Here is a 19,831-nt window from a genome sequence, read left to right as displayed (position 1 = left end):
CTCATTATATTCCCATTAGAACCTCAAGAAAACGACTACGGTTCTCTAAAGTCCAGAATAGTGAGATGGATGTAACTTAGCCAGCCGTATTCGAGACTATGCGATCTCCTGGCCTAAACCAAACCCGACTCGCCAACAACCGCAAATCACCTGCGGAAGAAACGAGGAAGCGAAAACCTCGCAGCCGGCTTTCCAACGTCCTTGGGGAGCAGGGGCGCCTCCTCACCCTCGACATCTACTGTAGTGCTCGAGCTGAGGTGTACGTCTTCCGCAGTAGCGACAACGACTTCCGAATCCTCATCGTCCTCCGTACCAGGCAGCGGCTTGCCAAAGTCATCTATGCCGAGTTTGCGCTGACGGATCTTCCACGTAATGCACATGCTCAAGAGCAGGAACTGCATCAGACTCGACATGGCGTACATGACCCAAGCTGCGGGACACCACCAGTCAGTACGACACATCCAAAGTTACACGGCCTGCCACGTACTCGTCCAGTTCGTACCAGGCCTCCTAGCAACCGAGATAGCAAACACAAGTCCTCCGGGACACTGCATGACCAACATGGGAATACTGAGCGCGCCGACGAGCTTAACCCTATAAGTCTTCCAGAACTGCGGAAAGTACTGAACCATTGCGAGGATGGCAGACGAAATACCAAGGAACGTCTCCCAGAGGTCTATCTGACGCGAGTGCATCTGGCCGTCGGGGTCGATCTTGGTGGTTCCGACAAGAACGAACGTTACAAAGATCGAAAAGAGTCTTGACAAGACGGTCAGCAACTATCACATACACCACGCGACATGCAAGAAAGGAGACGTACAGATGCACCACAGTGACCCAGGCAAGAACAACCGACAGTCTCCACTCGCTGCTCTTGATCGGCGTCTTGACATGCTGAGGCGGGACACCATCGTAGCTATCGATGTCGAGCTCGACGTACTTCTGGCGTTGCGGGAAGTACATCATGTATAGGATAGTACTGGCACACAACACTTAGCCAGCGATACATACAGTACGGGAAGACAACGCACATGACCATGAACAAAGCCCACTGCAGCGCGACCTGGAAGACTCCGGCGGTAATCTCGATGCACTTGCCAACGCTCTGCACGACAAGTTGATAAGCAGTGACTCCAAAGCCCGGCAGAACGAGCGAAGTACCAGCTGGTTGCAGCACTGCATGGTCGGCCACGACGCCGTCACCCTGATCACATCGTTCGAGGAGGTTCATATGCTGAGAAAACGGCCACGCACATGTTGAGCATACTCGCAGCGCTCGACGTGCCGCCCAGCAGAAGGAACCAAGGACTGAAGCCCTCGGACGATCCCAGCTTTATGATACGCAGATGCTAATGACGCATGTATTCAGCCATGCAATACCACGCATACTCGAAAGGAAACGAACCTGGGGAAGATACGAAACGACCAAGCCATAGATAAGACCGGCGGTGAGCACATTAGTGAACCAGTCATGCTCCTATACACAGCTCGTCAGCATCTCTGCCTCGCTCTCCCCTATATGAGACGGACCAGGTGGCATATGTCGCCTTCGAACATGGCTGGGGATTGTGGGTGGGGGAAATGGCGGCGGGGTCACCTCCGCGACGGAGCAAAGGGTTAAAGGAAGTGAGCGTGAGAAGAACCTGCTAAATAAGATGATGCCCCTGGCCATAGATCCGGGTTGCCGTGACTCGCTGTTCCCATCTTCCACGAAATAGAGGAACGTGCAAGGAACGTTCAGCCAATCCGGCTTTGTTTTGCGATATGTTATCACTTTGGAGATCACTCAGCCTATAATGCTGTGTTCTTCATTGGAAGATACACGGCACGAAGGCAACTACTTATCTGATATAGAAGAGTCTGGACACATCTGGGATGATTATTGACCTACGATGCTATGACATAACCGCTGCGATAAAGAAAAAACCCACAACCTCTATCTGAGAACCGTGGCCTGAGAACGACAAGAAAAACCGGTGTCCGTTTCTTGAAGAAGAACGTCATGGAAGTCGGACAGGGGCTATTTCCCAGGGAAGGCAGGTCCGGAAAGCCGAGCGGACGCGTCCGCCAATCCCGAAGCTCTTTGCTCATCCTTTTGCTCCTCCTCCCTCCCCCTCCACCTCTTGCAGTTTCCTCGTCCTCAGGATTAGCAATTTAACGCTTACAATTCGTCTTCTAATCCACCATTGAAGCTCTGAAACCTTGAACCTGGTAGGCATCTTCTCCTCGTGCACATCTCTCCCCGTGACCCACTGACGCCCACTAGCAGCCAGTCCGAGCCTCTCTATTACTCTCCAGAACAGCCCATTAAAGTCTCGGTCCAGGTACAAGCCACCTCTGCTCGCATCTCCAATGTCCTCGCTGACGATGCCTCCTGCCCAGCCATGTCCTCTTCCACCACCTCCCTTCTCCGCACTTGCCTCCGGTCTTCCTCAATCTCCCGCCAAGCTACCCACGGAGCTTCATCTCTTCGTGCCCTCCACACCTCTTCCAGACCAGCTCTGAATGCTGCGCAGTGGAAAAGAAGCTCTGCATCTGCCTGGCTCCAACCCCGCCAGCAATCCATACTCGCGAACCGCACACGGCATATGCACACTTCCCCAGGTACGTGCGGACATACGCACCGTTCCCCGTCGTCCGTGACATCCGTCCATAGCTCTTGCACACGGAAGCGTAACACGACCTGCGCCTGGAACTGGGTACGTCTCCCATGACACCCTGCCTCGCGTCAATGTGCTGACCCCAGCCCAGCATCAAAGTCCACTTCAAGGACGCGAAAGGCGAGCACCTCAAAACCATCGAAGCCAACGAAGGCGACGACCTCCTCTCGCTCGCACATGAGCACGATATTGACCTCGAAGGTACGCTTCAACCTCTCTCTCACTAGCCTTTCCTCATCTCCGTCTCTCCCTGCCCCGTCTCACTACACCTCTACCCACCCACCCCACCCCCAGGCGCCTGCGAAGGCTCAATAGCCTGCTCAACCTGCCACGTCATCCTCTCTCCCTCGCACTACGACCTCCTCCCCGAGCCGTCCGACGACGAAAACGACATGCTCGACATGGCGTTCGGCCTCACCGACACCTCGCGCCTCGGCTGCCAGGTCCAGCTCACGCGCGACCTCGACGGCATGACCGCCACGCTCCCCAGCGCGACCCGCAACATGTTCGTCGACGGCCACAAGCCCACGCACCACTAGTGCAGCTTCAGCTGGCTCTTGACGTGTGTCCGAAGACGATGTGTTTTTGCCGCGTTACACTACTCCTGCTTCGCCTATGTTAATCATGACCTTATAGACTTGTTGAGGCATATCCCTCCGGTTGTTTATCGCGAACTTCTGCAGAGATGTTTTATTGATGTCATTTTGGATCGAGTACTCAACCTGACGGAGAAGCCGTCGTCGGCCAATACTGGAGCCGATGGTGTTAACTCGCGGGGAGATGACGGAGCGTCAGCACGAGGTCGGGGCGTGGTTCACAGTGCTCAGCTAGCTTTGCTACAGCTGCAACTGACCACTACGACGATCCGCCTCCGTCGTCATCGTGCTCTCAGGTCATTGATGGGATTGAATATCTTCTGCAGGAGCTCCCGGGCTCGATCCTGGACACAAGCGCTACTCGCGGGCGACGTCGAAGCTGCTGGCGGCGATCAAGCTTAAGCAAGCTTGGAGGGCGGGGGGCCGTGGGCTCGAACGCACACGTCGATAGCTTCGGAGAACGCGAGTGTGAGGTCTTTGTCGGCGACTTCAGAGGACTACGTGGATACCTCCTTTCTACCATGAGCGTCGACTTCAACTAGCTAGTGGAGCTCCAGGATGTAATGTTGGCACACAGCGGAATTGACGAGCCAAGGAATCTTGGGTACCCGGATGGCGTCGGGGAAGAAGAGAATGTGGCGGCAAAACCAGAGAACGGCAGGATAGACTCACCGTCTTCGTCGCAGACGAGCTGCAACGTTGTCGCTGAGAAAGAGAACGATGAAGGAGAGAATCAAGATGAGCGCGATAAGAACATCTGCCAGGTTTTCTGCCTGCGGGTGCTATGAAGTAAGATTTCGCGACCGCAAAGGGGTTCTTCAACGTATCAGGTAAATGTGAGCGCTACCGCAGATGGTCCTCCCAGACAATGGTTGTCAGCGTCCTCAAAGGTCCTAAGTTGATGAGAGCGATGGAGTCGGGCCCTTTGGGATTGAGCGGCTTTGGCTGTACTAATGAATATCGTCCGCATGAAGCAACAGTAGTAACTAGTAAGTAACCTATGATAACGAACACTCCCTAAGTTGGTAACAAGTTACCCAACATATGACATGCACGTTGTCTGGTGGCCCGTCGAGCTAGTGGAGGCCGCGGACTCTACCAACATGTCAAGGATGGAACTCTAAACTTAGTACGAGCGGACACTTGAGCGGACAAAGCCTCCTCTTTCTCAAGGATGATTCGGGCGGACACGCTCTTAGGAAGGTAGCTTGAGCGCTTGTTCCTGATGGGATCCATTTACTATATGGTTAACATCAGATCGAGATCGGGTGCGGACGTTGCAAAGTTCAAGCATTTGTAGGAGCGGTCGTTGTCGATGTCACCACAACGTGCATCATGTACTGCCTTTAGGCAGGACTCCTTGCCCTCGCCCGATGTCCTAGGAAAGGAAGGTCCGATGAACAGATAGGGCTAGCCAAACATGAACCTTTTGACGTGAAGACCATTACAGTAATGTTTACATAGCGTACCAGTTTCGGCATCTTGATTGGTTTGAACTTTTCACGAGGCGAAAGTTTGACTCAGGCTTTTGCCAATCTTTCTGGCGGCAAAACTATACCATATCCACACCTTATTGGCATGAAGCTCGCTTTTAACGTCGTCAACAGACATCCTTTGCAAGTTTTGGGTATTTGTAGTAGCTTGTCTCTTCTACACCTTGATATCATCTTATCGCACTGTGCCCTCGTCAAGACTTACAAATACTGTAGCATTACGACCTTAAGTTCGTCCCCTGTCCACCCGGGGTTCACTGAGTTTAATTAAGGTGGACAGTCCACCCTCAGTCAATCCGTCCGAACTTAGACAGGTGGACAAGTGGGATTTAATTTAATAATTTCCCACGCCACCACAAACTTAAGGTCGTGATGGTACAGTACCGCCAAATGCCTTCGACGACGTCCAGCGCATGAACTAGTTCAGTGTATCGTCTAAGAAAAGACGCTGGCAAGTGATCTCCTTTTGGATGCTAAATGATCGCTACGGCTTGAAATGCCAGTGTCTCCTCTGTGCTTTTGCCACCCCAATACAAAATCGCGAACTGTCGCAGTGCTGAGAAATGGGACCAGCACTACGTCTCAGGCTTCGACTTCGGCGTGGACAAAATCAACCAAACGATAGTCAATTCCCACCCACCAGCTATGGTCAGATTCAGAGAGCTGATTGGCGGCGACACTGGACAACGCTGATATGACTCCAGATGCCATACAACCCCTCAATGAGCTTCCTGGAAAGAGAATGTGTGCAGCGTCTGGTACATAATAAAAGTCCATATTGAAAGCCCGGATGCACATCACTTGCAATTTTTGCTGGTATACCAAAGGTACTTCGCGACGTTGTGGGTTTATGTAACACGTATAGTTTCGCACGCTCAACCAAAAGAACAAGATGGACCCCGATCTCGCACGATTACAGAGACGCCAAAGATGATGCACGTATTTCTTTCGTTACCTTCCATTGACCAGTCTACCTTTCCACTATGCGGATGTGCAATCCGACCACTGTAGCATGGCCTTCATGCACTTAATCACGCGTGTGAGGGGCAGGCCTCGGCAGATCTGCATTCAAAGTTTCCCTTTCTGTCAATGGCTAATATAGTAAGTCCACATCTCTGTATCTTTTCTATATCAAGGGTGCTCCGATTCTCTCCGAGTCCACATCTTGGTGGACCTTTGAACCGGGATCGTCGGTGCGTGCTACTGAGACCAGGCATCTTGCCGGTGGAACACTGCGCGTTCACATCCATCGTTATTGACAATAAGTCTTTCTTTCTTTCTGACTTACATATGTGCTGCTTTCAATGTTCATAGTATACCGGTTGAAACCCTCGATTGTATCTTCTGTCTGTCCTTGTAAGTGTCTTCACTCTGTTATGCATCCTTTCCTCCATCTTTTCAGGTGCATATCGTTCTCAAAAACGGCGGCTCTGCTGGTTGAGCGCTAACCCTCATGGTTTCCAACTTTGCGGACCGTGTCCCAAGTGATCGAGTGATCTTCGCATGCCAGAATCGGTGAGCTTCAGACGCAAGATCTATGTAATCTGTGCACTCAAACTCACCGACTGCCCTTTCCATGTCCGCACACAAAATTTTGCCTCCATGGCGCGGACGGTAGTATCGCGGACAGTCATATCGCGGACAGTCGTATCGCGGACAGTCGTACGCCTGAGCTCAATGTCGTGTTGCGGACACGGAGCACATATAAGAACTGTGCTACCAACGCAAATATCAACCCACATCTTCACTCTTCGCCTGTCGAATGTACTAAACGCCCTCTAGGCTGGCTTCAGGCGCGTACTCTCCCAAGTCAGCGTTCACCCTCCCGAAACGCTCGCCCTACAAACACCTGTCCTCGCGCAACTATCTCGCCTCCCAGATCACTGTCTGCCAGAACGGCAGCCCGCCCCAGAACGGATACCTCATAACGAACGTACTTTAGTTGTGACTTCTGCTTATGGCTCCGGACAGGAATCAGACTCGTTCACAGAGGCGCCCTCATCAGCGTGATGTCAGCCCAAGCAAACGTTGGCGCTGTACGGCCTGCGGCAACCGTTACGCAACCAAGCGAAATGCCGAGCAGCACAGGTGCACCGAGTGAGTTTCGCCATGATATACCACAATATTATTGATCTCATCGCATGCATATTTTTAGCAACCACGATCATGATCATCGATTCTTCTGCATGTCCGATGGGTGTGGCAAGTCTTATTGGCACGAGAGGTCAATCGGCCGTCACTGGGAGACCAGACATGGTCCTCAAACAGCGACGCAAGAGGGACCCCGCTGGGAGGATCGGGAGAGTAAGTGGTCATAAGTAGGTGGATTTAAAATGATTTTACTGACGGTCGATTTTATTGATAGCTGATGAGGCCAAGGGAACGAGGCGCCGGAGGATCGAACGTGTCCCGGCGTGCTCGGTTGAGGTATGTTGTCTTCGAGCACCCTCCACTACGTTTTATATTGCCGCAGCTCACCTCACTACTGCTACAGGAAGTCCAGCCAGAACTTCAGCAACCCGGAGACTCTGACAATGGTCATACTACGGTACGTCGATTCCTCGCTTTCTTCCTACTTGTGGCTCACGCAACTCAATTTGTTCTTGATTAGATTTCCAGCGCCAATCGATCTGATACAGCACACCCTTCGACATCCAACTATGGTAACTGCGACCCCAGCGCCCAACTCGGCCACCTGAACCAAGGCGCGTACTGTGCGGGTACCCAGTACCCTGAGTCCGCGCCTTACATGCCCGGAGCCGGCTCCGACCACGGATACATGGTTCATGGCGCGCCTGAATCTACTTCCGCCTTTGGAACAACATCTTACCCCAGCGTATGTCCAGCTCCTCTCTGTGCCGCCATTACACGTGAACGTCACTGATTATCTCATACTTTAGCATGCTGATGGCAGCATGGGTCCTTACCACCCATCGGGGACGGCCAGCAGCTACCATGACTCCTCCCCTGAGTCCGCGCCTTACATGCCCGGAGCCGGCTCCGACCACGGATACGTGGTTCATGGCGCGCCCGAATCTACTTCCGCCTTTGGATCAACCTCTTACCCCAGCGTATGTCCAGCTCCTCTCTGTGCCGCCATTACACGTGAACGTTGCTGATTATCTCATACTTTAGTATGCTAATGGCAGCATGAATCCTTACCACCCATCGGGGACGGCCAACAGCTACTATGACTCCTCCCCTGAGTCCGCGCCTTACATGCCCGGAGCCGGCTCCGACCACGGATACGCCCCGCCTGAATCTACTTCCGCCTCTGAAACAGCATCTTACCCCAGCGTATGTCCAGCTCCCCTCTGTGCCGCCATTACACGTGAACGTAGCTGATTATCTCATACTTTAGTATGCTAATGGCAGCATGGGTCCTTACCACCCATCGGGGACGGCCAGCAGCTACCATGACTCCTCCCCTGAGTCCGCGCCTTACATGCCCGGAGCCGGCTCCGACCACGGATACGTGGTTCATGGCGCGCCCGAATCTACTTCCGCCTTTGGATCAACCTCTTACCCCAGCGTATGTCCAGCTCCTCTCTGCGCCGCCATTACACGCGAACATAGCTAACCATCACATACTTTAGGATGCCAGCGTCGAACCCGTTGGCGGCATGGCTTTTCCCCAGACATCGGAGATGGCCAACAACAACTACCATGGTTCCTCCTCCGATGGTCTCGCGCCAACCGTCGCATACGAGTACAACGCACCCGCCACGGCCGGTTACTATGAGTACGCTTACACCTCATCTGACGGAGCTTTTTCCGGTTATTAGCAGGGTTTCCGAACTCTACCATCTCGCATCAGCGCAGGTACTTGACGTACTGGTGCTGTATTCAAGCATTTTGTTTCTGGGCTGGCCTGCCATCTTATCCGTCGCGTCATTCGAATCTCCATAGACTGGATTGAGCTAATTTGTGTCACATCTATCATCTCGTGTCACTGTACATAACGCGAATGCTATTTATTATCGCAGATAACCCTGCATTGATGGAAATGCCATGAGCGCGTTCACGTTCATACTATACCCTTCATCCAAGCAAGGTCCACAAACACATTTTCATAGGATTTAAACGAGCTTGGGAGAGCCAAATTTCTGCGCGTTTCAAGCGGAGGGGACTTGGAAGGGTGCGACAGCGCTCTTACAGTACTCCGACCAGCATTTACTTCCGTGGATTGACATACGTCACAAGGACGGAACGTGTCTATGGATCTCTGTGGACCTGGTACTGCCTCGATCGGGCCTATTTTCCCCCGCAGATAAGATAAAAGGTTTCGGAATCAGTGACGATCTGAAATAGCAGTGGACTGAATTGACCCAGGTCTGCCTCGTTTTTTCACTTTGACCATGGGTCCATCACAGACGTTCCAGAGCCAAAACTCCCTCTTTTCTTTCTCTTGCATGAACCACCATGTTCATACCAGGCCAGTTTGATCCTCCGGTGAGCAGACCATCGTTTCATTTTACACCACCCCATCCTCATACATGACCTCAGGATACGTCAGGCCACGAGGGAAGGACTCGCTCGGAGCTGGATCCAGCCCATGCAAGCGCCGAGTCGCTTTTCCGAGAGGCCCGCAAGTCTGCGATGGCGCATGTACCCCGTCGCTCTTCACCTCTTGCACAGCTTACTCCCTTATCCAATGATGCATCCTCGCCTCCTCCAAAGCCATCCTCTGCCCCTACAAAGCAGCCATCCGTCTTGAGAAAACGCCCTGCTACCCCTCCTTCTCCCTCCTCAGTCAGACTCCCGACGCTCTCCATCTTCACCAAGACAGCCAAGACCGACAAGCGACCCGTCACACCGCCTGCATCACCTTCCATGCACATCACCCACCCAAGAAAGCCGGGTCACGCTCGCTCGGCTTCTGTTCCTGTCGCGGCCCCGCCTGTCCCGCCTATTCCGCGTACCTCGACTCAGGCCACCAATTCACGTCCACCGCCTCCCTCGGCATCCCATGACCGACGACAGGTCCGTCTCCCTCACCCGTCCCCAGGCACTCGCCCCCCATCTCGGGACTCTATTGCCAAATCTTCCGGCGCTGTACCTCTCTCCGCGCGCGAGTACGAGCGACTCAAGCGACAAGCAGCTCTCCCCGCCAAGCCCCCCTTTGGAACCGTCCCGAGAGCAGCAAGGCCCACCGCCAAACCATCCCCAATCGCCAGGCAGCGCACCCTCTCCGTCGTCACCGAGGTCACCGACACCGGCAGCGAGGATGCCAGGCCCCCAGGCTCGTATCCCCACCTCAGACGCTCTCGCCAGACCATTCAGTCACGCCCCATCACCACTCCAGACAGCGACCAGCCCTCGGCGAAGATTACGACCACCGAAATTGCCCTCGTGTCTCCCACGCCGGAAAGGCCCGTGTCTTCCTCGTCGACAGGTTCATTTATATCCTGCTTCCCCGAGACCAGGCCCTCGTCCGTGCACGAGGCCGCGACGCCGTCCTTTCCCGGGGCCCTCCCTCTGCCCAGATCTATCAATACCAACAAAAGTACAAGCAGTAACGAGGGATCCCTTATCGCAAGCGCCCAGAGCGTGCGCTCGGCTCCATCAACGACGCCGCCTTCGCCGTCCAGTTCACACAGGCGGTCGCGCTCGCATCGCTCCTCCCTGGCGGACGTCGCCCAACGCACCTCGCGGCGCAGCCTCTCTGACGCCATGAACCGCCTCTCGCACGCCACGACGAGCACGACCCGGAGCGGCGACACTGTCTTCTTCGATGCTCCAGAGGACTTTTCGGAGGTGTCCTCGATTGAAGACGACGAGCCAGCAGCGCGGACGCCAGCCCACGACGACGTGCAGACGATCCCCTCAGAGCGGTCCGAGTCCGAAGAGCCCCTCACGCCCGAGAGCATCTCCACAGGCTTCTTCATCGTCGATCACCCGCACCTCGACTCCTTCGACAGATCCGAGAGCCCCGGCTCGCAGCGCATCGCGATCCCCGACGCCGCCAAGATCAACTTCTCCCTCCCGCGCACACCGTCCCCGTACATCGTCGACCGCGAGGAAGCCCTCGGCGCACCGCCCGAGCGCCCGAGCGCCACACCAGCCAACGAAACCTCGACGGCCTCCGCTCCCCGCGCACCGACTCCCGGGACTCTCCGCCGCAAACTCACCAAAACGCGTCCCGCGCACTCCACAAGCACAACCAGCGTCTCCCGCTCGCCCTCCACCTCCTCACAGCAACAGCAGCACCAACACACAAAGAAACCCGCATCAACGTCCCTCACCCTCCCCCGCGTCGGGCGCTCCGGCTCCGGCTCATCCAAAAAAGGCGTCGGCGCCACACTCTCCAGCCTCGGACGCTCCGGCTCCGGCGGCTCGTCGCACAAGAAGCCCGTCGTGCTGCCCTGGATCACGCGCCCTGCGTCGCCGGGGTCGCGGCTGCCGTCGTCCAACAGCCGGTCTACGCCTCCTGCTTCTGCGTCTTCGCCGTCGCTCGTGAACGTGGTTCCTCTGCCTGCGCACGTCACGTCTCCAAGTCTTCCTGCGACGATCAGGGCGCCAATAGCTGTTCCTGCTGCTGTGCTTGAGGAGGGTAAGAAAGTGGGTAAGGACAAGGACAAGGCCGGGACCGTTCAGAAGCGGCGGCGGAGGCTGTCGTTCAAGTTCTTGTCGTCAAAGGGCGGTTCTTCCAGCCAGTCGACGCCGGCACCGGTCCGCGACCAGAACTCGTCCAAGACCACGACTACGCCTGAGGTGACTTCGAAGGCGACCGTGCAGGCTGGATCTGCTCTGCACACTTCTCAGTTCCCAGAGAAGGGTGTGGAGAAGAAGAAGCTGCTTCAGGTGCCAACTGCTCCAGCAGACGACGCTGCCTCGACATCCTCCATCTCTCGTTCGCAGGTGGAAACTCCCTCCCCGAAGCCCCTCAACGGAAGCATCACCTCTAGCTCGCCGCCTAGCAGCTCCTCGCCCCCGCACTCCCTCGAGGACAAGTCGTCCATCACCAAATCGTCCTCGCGGGGCCCCAGCCCGCTCCTCAGCCCAAGCATCATCTCCACATCAAGCGCCACCTCCGCGCAGCCGTCCGTAGCAACCACCACAAGCACCCAGCCCCCGTCCGAAGTCAGCCACTCCAAGGTACGCGCCACACACAGTCCCACCACCACTCCGCCGCTAACCCCCCTCTCCAAGACCCAAGCCGTGCGCGCGAGCACGGACACAAGACGAAACAGCCCCGCCCACTCTCCCAAACCCACAAGCGCGACTATCCGAGCAAGCAGCCCCCCAATCAGCGTCGCCGGCAGCAGACACAGGCGCGACGGAAGCACAGGCAGCAGCACGGGCAGCCTGCACCCACGGCGCGACGCGAGCGTCGTCGTCGTCGTCGGCGACACCGGTACGGGTACCGTTGCCCCGGGCCGGAGCCCCCGCGCGCCGCCGCCGTCGAAGCTCAAGTTTGCTGTGAACAACTCAGGCGACGCGCGCGGGGGGCATCTCGGGAGCTCGTTGCAGCGGATCTTTGATCCTGTGGATGACGCTCGGAATGCGACGGTGAAGGTGGATCAACGCAGTGGCCAGCAACAGCAGCAGCAAGGTCGTCTGAGCGCTGCAACCGCGTCCCAACCCCGCGCTGAAGCACCATCGTCCCCTCGCGAGTCGAAGCGCGCGTCGGGCGCATCAGAGCTGCAGAAGCTCTTCGCAGCCGATGAGCGCTCCGAGCGCGGCACGATCAACTCCGACACCGGCCGCCGGCGCTTCTCCGTCGACCAGGAGCTGTTCTACCCTCCCAGCTCCAGCCTCGCACCCCCGCGCCCGCTGCGCTCTCCAGCGCGTCTATCGTCTGCAAGCGGCTCACCTGCTAGTCTGTCGCCCGCGCGGTCGACGACGCCGCTCGCTGCGAAGCGCAGCTCCACGCCTTCGCCTGTGCCGGCGTTCGTCCCGCGTTCGACGTCGACAAGCGGTGGCGCTCCAACCCGCGTGTCGCCCCAGCCACCGTCCTCGTCCTCGCCCCCGCCCGCTCTGCGCCCCATCACCCCTCTCGCCATCCGCAAGAAAAAAGGCACCCCCGCGCCCAACGCAGACAGCGACTCCTCCCTCTCCACATCCTCCTCCTCCTCTACATCCTCGGTGTCCTCCTCCGCCTCCGAATCTATCGCGCTCTCCTCACCCTCGCGATACTCCCAGTCCTCCGCACAAGACCTCTCCCCCTGGGCGTCGTCCCCGGCGCAGCAGCATCGCGGCCGCCCGCGCGTCGTGCGTAATCTTTCGTCCGCGAGCAAGACGTCTGCGTCGAGCAAGGTGTCAAGTCCGGTGGCTCAGGTCGGGGGCGTAACTTTGGGTTCGAACGTTGCCGCTGCCAATGCACCTGCCTCTGCCACCGCCGCTGCCACTACCACTGCCACTGCTGCTGCCTCTGCCTCTGCGCCAGCAACAGCAGCTTCGGCGGACGATATGCACCCGATGTGGGCCGTGCCGATGGTCACAGTCACGAATGCGACCGCGGATGTGCGGGATCTGTCTGGGCGCCAGCGTCGCTCTGCGACGATCCGTCAGGGTCAGGCGCAGGCGCAGGCGCAGGTTCAGTCCCAAGCACAGACCCAGACTCAGCCGCAAGTTCAGCCGCAAACACAGACACAGAACCAGCAGGGACAAGGCGAGCCAAGGAACCAGCAGCGCGCGAAACGCTTGCCCCGCCCTCAACTTCAGCCCCAGACCCAGACCCAGGACTCGGACGTACGCTCTCTCACATCGACGAGCTCCCGAGCCGCATCCGAAACCGTGAAACTCGCCAACCCCGGTCCCGCCTCCGGCTCTGGACCTGCTGTGTACCCCACAGGCGCACTGCGTGGCCAGGAGCGCCAGAAGGCCGCCGCCGCTGCAGCAGCAGCAGCGATGCGCTTCGCGGACTCGGAGGACATTGACATCTCCCGTACGGCTCGCTCGATGAGCCCGGAATCCGTACGGAGGGTCGGGACCGGGACTGGAACTGTGTCCAGATCATCTGCACAGCAGCAGCGCAGAACGGACTTGCCGGGTGTGTTTGCGAGGGAGAAGGCGGTTGTGCACGGGCGGTTTTGAGTGAGTGTGCTTGCTGTGTTCTTAATCTGCGATGCGTGCTGACATAAACGTGTAGAAAAAAAAACATAGATGAACATTACTCCGGACATATACTATTTTCCTCGAACGTCACACACACGAAATGTCACCCATCGTTAAGTCTCCGCTGCATCATATAATCTCTGTATCTTAGGGCTACGGAATAACATTATCGCTATCGCTGTTACTTACACATGCTTTCTGCACGCTTTCGACGGACTTTACGGACTTTACGACTAGATGAGTGTACGAGTTTTCTTTTGCTATCTGTTGTGTTATTTGGACTTTGTAGTGTAGCGGTATACGGTTTACAGTTGTGTAGTGATATATGGTTACAGCTAACGAGCTAAAGATGACCTGTTATGTATAAAGTACCCCTATTTCGGACAATGCCGATGGATGTTTTCAGCGCGCTGTGCGACCTCGGACGCGACCCTCGTTCGTTGCTTGCCTGTCTTCGGCATTCGTCCTGTCGTCAAGCGTTTCAACGCGTCTCTTTACGTCCTTGACCGTATCCCTGACCTCTTTCCGTTCTTCTTCGAATGCTCAACTCACACCCTGTTCGACCGAGAAGTTGTCAAACTCTATTATAGAGGTCGCGCGCAGTATCTCATCTCGATGAGCAAGGTACGTCTGTTTGACGCTTCAGTATGTGTGGCATCATGTATTCATCAACCTGGCGATTGACAAAATGCAGGTCCAAGAGCATTCTGTTAGCTTTCACGAAGTGGTGGATGTGACGACGAGTAGCGTCATAACCACTTTCTGTCTGTATAGTGGAAGGGGTTGGCCGACTCCGTGTCTGGGGGTCCTTGGAGACATGTATCTGGATCTTGCTACCTACGATCTACTTGCAAAACTGTCCGGCGGCTGGAACATTTGGGCTGGGCCCGCCTACGGAAGAGAAGTGGACGACAGTGAATATCACTGGAGTCGTTTCAAGGCGCATCTTCATCCCCACCCTTCTGTTCTGCGGGATGAACTATCCCCCTCGTCTTCTCGCTTCCTATGGTGCAATGAAGATGGAGTATATTGGTGGACCGAGGACGAGATACACAAAGACAGGAGGAAAGTTCGCAATGTGCCTTCTAACGACTACGTACGTATGAACGGAAGATGGATAGTACGCCGGCTGGTGTCTCGCAAGTACAGTCACTTGGAGCCTCCACAGAAAGGACAGGTTCGCAAATCAGCCGACCACTCAACAGACACGCCAAAAAGTGGTCCCGCTCTGAAGAAACGAAGGCTTGAAACGAGCGCCATAAATCAAAGGATTGACGAGAGTGAGCCACCTTGTGTCCGCATTTATTTCTGCATATACAACCTTACTCTTACAGACAAAACTGCTTCTTCATCGACATCTAGCCCTGGAATGCCGGAGCAATACGAGGGGCCGCTTATGCAAGTGCGAGAACAGTTCAATATATTCCTACGTTCGACCATCCAGAGTGGCAAGTGCACTATGCAGAGCATCACCTTCGCTATTTAGAACTGATATGGCCGATGTAGCTCGGCAGGAAGCAGTAGAAGACACCGTTGATCTTCGGTGTCGCCTGGAGGCAGTGGAATCTAGAGCAAAGAAAGGTCGGCTGGTTATTGCAGCGAATCGTTCAGCCTGATCACCTGTGTTTGGATAGCTGAAGCAGACGTCACCAAACGTGATAAGCGTATCGCGAAGCTCGAAGAAGAATTAGCAAAGGGTGTGTGACTTTGGCCTCATCACGGCTCTTACTTCGTTCACCATCCAGTCAGCGCGAGAGGCTACTCTCAAACAAGAGCAGCGCTACACCGCATTGGTAAACGCTCAGCGTCAGGCATTCCAGGTATAACTCTCCCGCATCTCATGCTTTCATCTAGCTCATGCGCCTTGGTCCACCAGCTTTTACAAGACAGCACGCCAGCGTAAAGTGCGAACTTGATTAGACACTTGACACCTCGACTGGCTTGGGCAGCTTGGGGTCCAGATCTAGCTTACACTCGTTAGTTTCTTTCCCTTATCTGTTTGTCATCTATACTGTGGGGTATGATCTTGAATATTGAATACGTCTTGTATCCCTTCATTTGCTGTTTGACTGGTACTTTTTCAGTACATACCTGAGAATCCACATTCCGCCAGCTGTGTAATGAGCTCAAAACACCTGTACGAGCTTCGCAATGCCCGAATTTTATCAAACTTAATGCAGAACGGTCAATGTCCACCATTGAACCCGCACCAGATACTAACAGCACAGAGCACGCATAGGCAACATCCTATCTTCAACTTGAGGTATATACCCCTATCCACAAACAAATATCGGACCGATGGTCCGCAAGTGTCTCACGAACGTAAGTGTTCTGTCCTTTCAGACCGTGACCACCACCATAAAACGCGTTTGTCGTCCTCTGCACATCCCTTTGAAGCGACTCTTGATCGCGTCCCATCGTGCCTGCTTAGACCCTCCTCCAAAGTCCACGCGTACACTGAACGCGACATTGATCATTCCCTCAACCGTCAATCAGGTTACATCAGCTGACAGATCGTGATACCTTGCTTCGTTCCAACTGCTATACACCACTGACACTCTATCTACGTATTCTCATGTCTGGAGAACGCGCTATCCGGCAGAAGATTGAAGCACTTCGGAAAGATGGGCTTGAGGCTTTCCATCACGACCCCCCACTCCGCTCACATCGTCAGTCCATCAGCGAGCAGTCAACCCAGAAGAGTGAATACTGGGAGTACCGAGCTATGGGTGCCCCGAAAGCCGACCTGGGTGAGCAAGGAGACGTCTACATAGACCTTCTTGAAAATCTGCTTTACGCTAAGCTGGCGGGGGGCTGGACCGAATGGCCTGGCGTTACCTCTCCATCCGGGGCGCTTAACCGCAACTTTATCACCCACGGCCATTTTAGGAGATGGCTTCTCCTTCATCCCGGCGACAACGACGACGACGAACTTCCTTATCACTATTCCCGGTATCTCTGGTGTAATGTAAAAGGTGTCTACTGGTGGACGGAGAATGAGATCGAGGAAGACCGGTTCAAATTACGCGAGTTTCCACCTGAAACATGGCTCCGTTCCAACGGAAAGTGGATAGTCAGAGATTTCCTCAAATGTAATCCGCATGGCTTGGCATCCAAGAGCAACACAAGCAGCGGTAGCCGAAGGCGGACCAGGGATGACACAATCATTACTCAGGTGTGTCTTTTCCGTCTTGAAACTCAACGGTTCACTGAAGGAAACTCGCACAGGGTAATGCTTCTATTCACGCGACTACGGGCGCAGCGTCTGCCAACATCGGCACTGCAAACAAAAGGCCGCGGGTTGAAAGGTCTTCTGAGCCAGGTAACTGTGAATTCAGCCTTTCTCGCCCTTCTGTTCCGCGTCTTATCTGAGGTTAATCAGGCACCAGTCAATCCAGTGTAGCGGAACCAGAAGATTCTCTCGATCATATATCCAGCTGTATTGAGCAACTGAAATCCCAACTACAAGGTGATTCTATCTTCAGAAGGAATATATTACCCTCCACTAACACGGGCGCTCATGCAGCTCAGAAAGAAGCCAGCGAGGATGCCGCTGCTCTCAGACAGCGGCTTGCAGCGGTAGAGTCAGAACTGAAGAAAGGTATAGCATACAATATCCAGTATCCCCCTGCCGGAACACGACGTTAATTGTCAAGTAGCTCAATCGGATGTCGGGTTCTACAAGGCTGGATATTTCCGACGTGGTAAACGCCTCGGCAGTCTTAGAACAGATTTACGGAAAGGTCAGTGCATTCTCATCATTTCTCATGCATGGCTCCAACCGCACTCTCTATGTAGCCAAAGACTCTGCTGAAGAGCACCAGAAACGCTACACCAACATGGTGAACGTCCAAAAGCAGGCGATGCAGGTACGGTAATTGCAAGTTTGTCTTTCTTGTTTCTGATTGTGCCACTCTAGCTTTTGAAAACAGAGTCTTAGGTGGCGATTGGTCGACCGAGGTTGAAGTATTGCCTAGCGGTGAGATTGGCCTGTTACGTTGTCGGTAATTCTCTGCATCTACTGACGAGTCTATACCTAGTGTTACCATCTACTGAACTCGAAGGAAACGACTCGGAATAGGTGCCCATGACGGTCCGCCGTTGGTCCGCCGGACGACCTTGTATATTATCATTCTCCATTTACTGATGCAAATATTACCACTGTGCGTAAAGGCGATTTCCCAAGATTGCAACCAAATATATCCTTTTTCACCCTGTTGGTCTACTTTGAAACGTTCGATGAGGTGTTCCCCTGCTACATGCCTGACATATCAGACGATAAGTGATGCGCTGCTGGTTCCAGCGGTTAATACTCAAGTACTGGAATAATTGTAAGGGATTGTGCTGCAAAGCACTTCCTAGCGATGTAGTGTGGCGATAAACTGAATACAAGCTGAGACGGTCAACTTGTACGATTCTCCGATAGTTACCGACCCTATGTTGTTTTTGGACCGCCACGTGGTTTGGTCGGCCACGAAGGAAAGAACGTGTGATCTGGTGTTGCGTGTATGCGTTACGCCTTGTTGCTTTTCGTTGAGCCATCTCTTTGGATCCTACGCTTCTCTCATCATCGCGTAGTTGCGCTTTCCGGAAAGGCTCTTCTGTACGTTCCGAGTCCGAGTCGTAGGAATTATAGATTCACGGTACCTTCCAGCCGCTGTGATTGGTTACAAGCTGGTTAAGGTGAGTGTATACGTGTACCTTTACGGCGTGATGTACTGCCGCAGCTGATCACAGTCATGTAGCTTGAACCCAAGTAGCATTCACTTTGTACTGCGTAGGGGATAACAAGGAAGATGGTCGACCTGACGACACCAAAAACTCAGCTCATATGTCGCAGAGAGACGTTCTCAGCACTCTCAGCGACACGTGGGGCGTACACTACCGCTGAATGCCAATTTCGCGAGTTCAGAGGAGTGGGTGCTCCCATAGAGGACCTTGGCATACCTGGCGATGTCTATGTGGACCTTTCCAGTGACTTGCTCTATGCACATGAGGGTAATGGCTGGACCGCTTGGACGGGGGTAACTATTCCAGATATGAGGCAGTCTACCACACCTTCAAACAGAGATTGGGGCTCGTTCAAGAGGTTTCTTATTGCTTATCCAGTCACTCAGCGCTTTGAACTCAGCCTACACCCTCCGACATATCTCTGGTGTAACAAGAACGGCATCCACTGGTGGTCTGAACACAGCATACACGAAGACAGGCAGAGACTATTGGCCGAATTGCCAAATGCGCCAGATCAATGTGCTAACGGACGATGGATAGTTCGGCAGTTTCTCAACAGTGTTCCCGCCCAACGAACGACCTTGGCAGGTAGTCACACACCTAGCGCTCCTAGGGGCCGCAAACATACCGCAAACAGTGGAGATTCTCAGGTGCGCTGCACGTTATGATAGCTGCTCACTGTAGGGTAGTCTGACTCTGCTCCTTGCTCAGAGTGACGAAACTACCAGCGGTAAGCAAACCGCTCATTCCAACGCAGCAATGCTGTCGAAGGTTCTTGCGCCGCCACAGAAGCCGCAGCGCGCTGGGCAAAGGTCCACCTCCGCCAATAGTAGTGAGTCCTCGCTGACTGAGCGTTTAATTGTGATATTGACTCTACGCCAGACAACGCCCTTGACGAAGTGTCCCAGCGCATGAAAAATCTTGACTTAACGCTACAAAATGGTAAGTCACGCGAGACTCCACGATACACGTAATCAAATGCAATGATCACGACAGCCAATCAAGAAAGCGCCAATAACAACACCAGCCTTCGACGCCTTGAACTGGCTGAATCAGATTTGGCAAAGGGTGAGTGCGTATTACAGTATATATATAGTCATCCAAATCTCAACAGACCACTACTTGATAAGCACGAGAGGATATTGCTAAGAGAGACAAACGGCTCAATGACCTTGAAGCACAGTTGTCGAAAGGTGATCCATCACCGAGAACGTCTCCTGCATCTTGAATGAAATGACTCATTTAACAAACAGCCCAAAATGATGCTTTCACCTTGGCTGCGGCACTCGAG

The 19,831-nt window shown here is 54.4% G+C and overlaps 5 protein-coding genes across 5 annotated transcripts; 4 read left to right on the top strand and 1 right to left on the bottom strand.

Moving 5' to 3' along the window:
* Positions 1–3: 3 nt before the first annotated feature.
* CONPUDRAFT_138137 (uncharacterized protein) lies at positions 4–1,569 on the bottom strand. Its single transcript, XM_007772181.1, has 8 exons — positions 1,531–1,569; positions 1,406–1,477; positions 1,255–1,349; positions 1,162–1,204; positions 1,032–1,105; positions 821–979; positions 488–759; positions 4–430 (listed from the first exon to the last, which is right to left on the bottom strand). Exons 1-8 carry the CDS (start codon positions 1,555–1,557, stop codon positions 147–149), a joined length of 1,026 nt encoding a protein of 341 aa, XP_007770371.1. The 5' UTR covers positions 1,558–1,569; the 3' UTR covers positions 4–146.
* Positions 1,570–2,113: 544 nt separating this feature from the next.
* CONPUDRAFT_126515 (ferredoxin) lies at positions 2,114–3,639 on the top strand. Its single transcript, XM_007772180.1, has 6 exons — positions 2,114–2,211; positions 2,270–2,324; positions 2,383–2,604; positions 2,657–2,699; positions 2,752–2,861; positions 2,955–3,639. The coding sequence occupies exons 3-6, from the start codon at positions 2,385–2,387 to the stop codon at positions 3,197–3,199; spliced, it is 618 nt and encodes a 205-aa protein (XP_007770370.1). The 5' UTR covers positions 2,114–2,211; positions 2,270–2,324; positions 2,383–2,384; the 3' UTR covers positions 3,200–3,639.
* Positions 3,640–6,202: 2,563 nt separating this feature from the next.
* On the top strand, positions 6,203–8,534 carry CONPUDRAFT_155460 (uncharacterized protein; the record flags this gene model as incomplete). The annotated part of the gene is made up of 11 exons (XM_007772179.1): positions 6,203–6,264; positions 6,532–6,682; positions 6,740–6,846; positions 6,905–7,053; positions 7,115–7,176; positions 7,244–7,297; positions 7,361–7,585; positions 7,650–7,820; positions 7,885–8,046; positions 8,111–8,281; positions 8,346–8,534. 11 exons carry the CDS (start codon positions 6,203–6,205, stop codon positions 8,532–8,534), a joined length of 1,503 nt encoding a protein of 500 aa, XP_007770369.1.
* Positions 8,535–14,261: 5,727 nt separating this feature from the next.
* CONPUDRAFT_138135 (uncharacterized protein) lies at positions 14,262–15,936 on the top strand. Its single transcript, XM_007772178.1, has 7 exons — positions 14,262–14,433; positions 14,504–15,089; positions 15,144–15,257; positions 15,316–15,390; positions 15,444–15,506; positions 15,555–15,629; positions 15,686–15,936. Exons 1-7 carry the CDS (start codon positions 14,425–14,427, stop codon positions 15,727–15,729), a joined length of 966 nt encoding a protein of 321 aa, XP_007770368.1. The 5' UTR covers positions 14,262–14,424; the 3' UTR covers positions 15,730–15,936.
* A 448-nt stretch (positions 15,937–16,384) lies between these two features.
* On the top strand, positions 16,385–17,749 carry CONPUDRAFT_155458 (uncharacterized protein; the record flags this gene model as incomplete). The annotated part of the gene is made up of 7 exons (XM_007772177.1): positions 16,385–16,984; positions 17,038–17,131; positions 17,192–17,278; positions 17,336–17,410; positions 17,469–17,552; positions 17,608–17,678; positions 17,729–17,749. 7 exons carry the CDS (start codon positions 16,385–16,387, stop codon positions 17,747–17,749), a joined length of 1,032 nt encoding a protein of 343 aa, XP_007770367.1.
* Positions 17,750–19,831: the final 2,082 nt, after the last annotated feature.

Source organism: Coniophora puteana (genome assembly GCF_000271625.1).
Source record: "Coniophora puteana RWD-64-598 SS2 unplaced genomic scaffold CONPUscaffold_8, whole genome shotgun sequence".
Lineage (NCBI taxonomy): Eukaryota > Fungi > Basidiomycota > Agaricomycetes > Boletales > Coniophoraceae > Coniophora > Coniophora puteana.
Note: the sequence above shows the minus strand (reverse complement) of the source record. Positions and strands in the feature narration are given on the sequence as shown.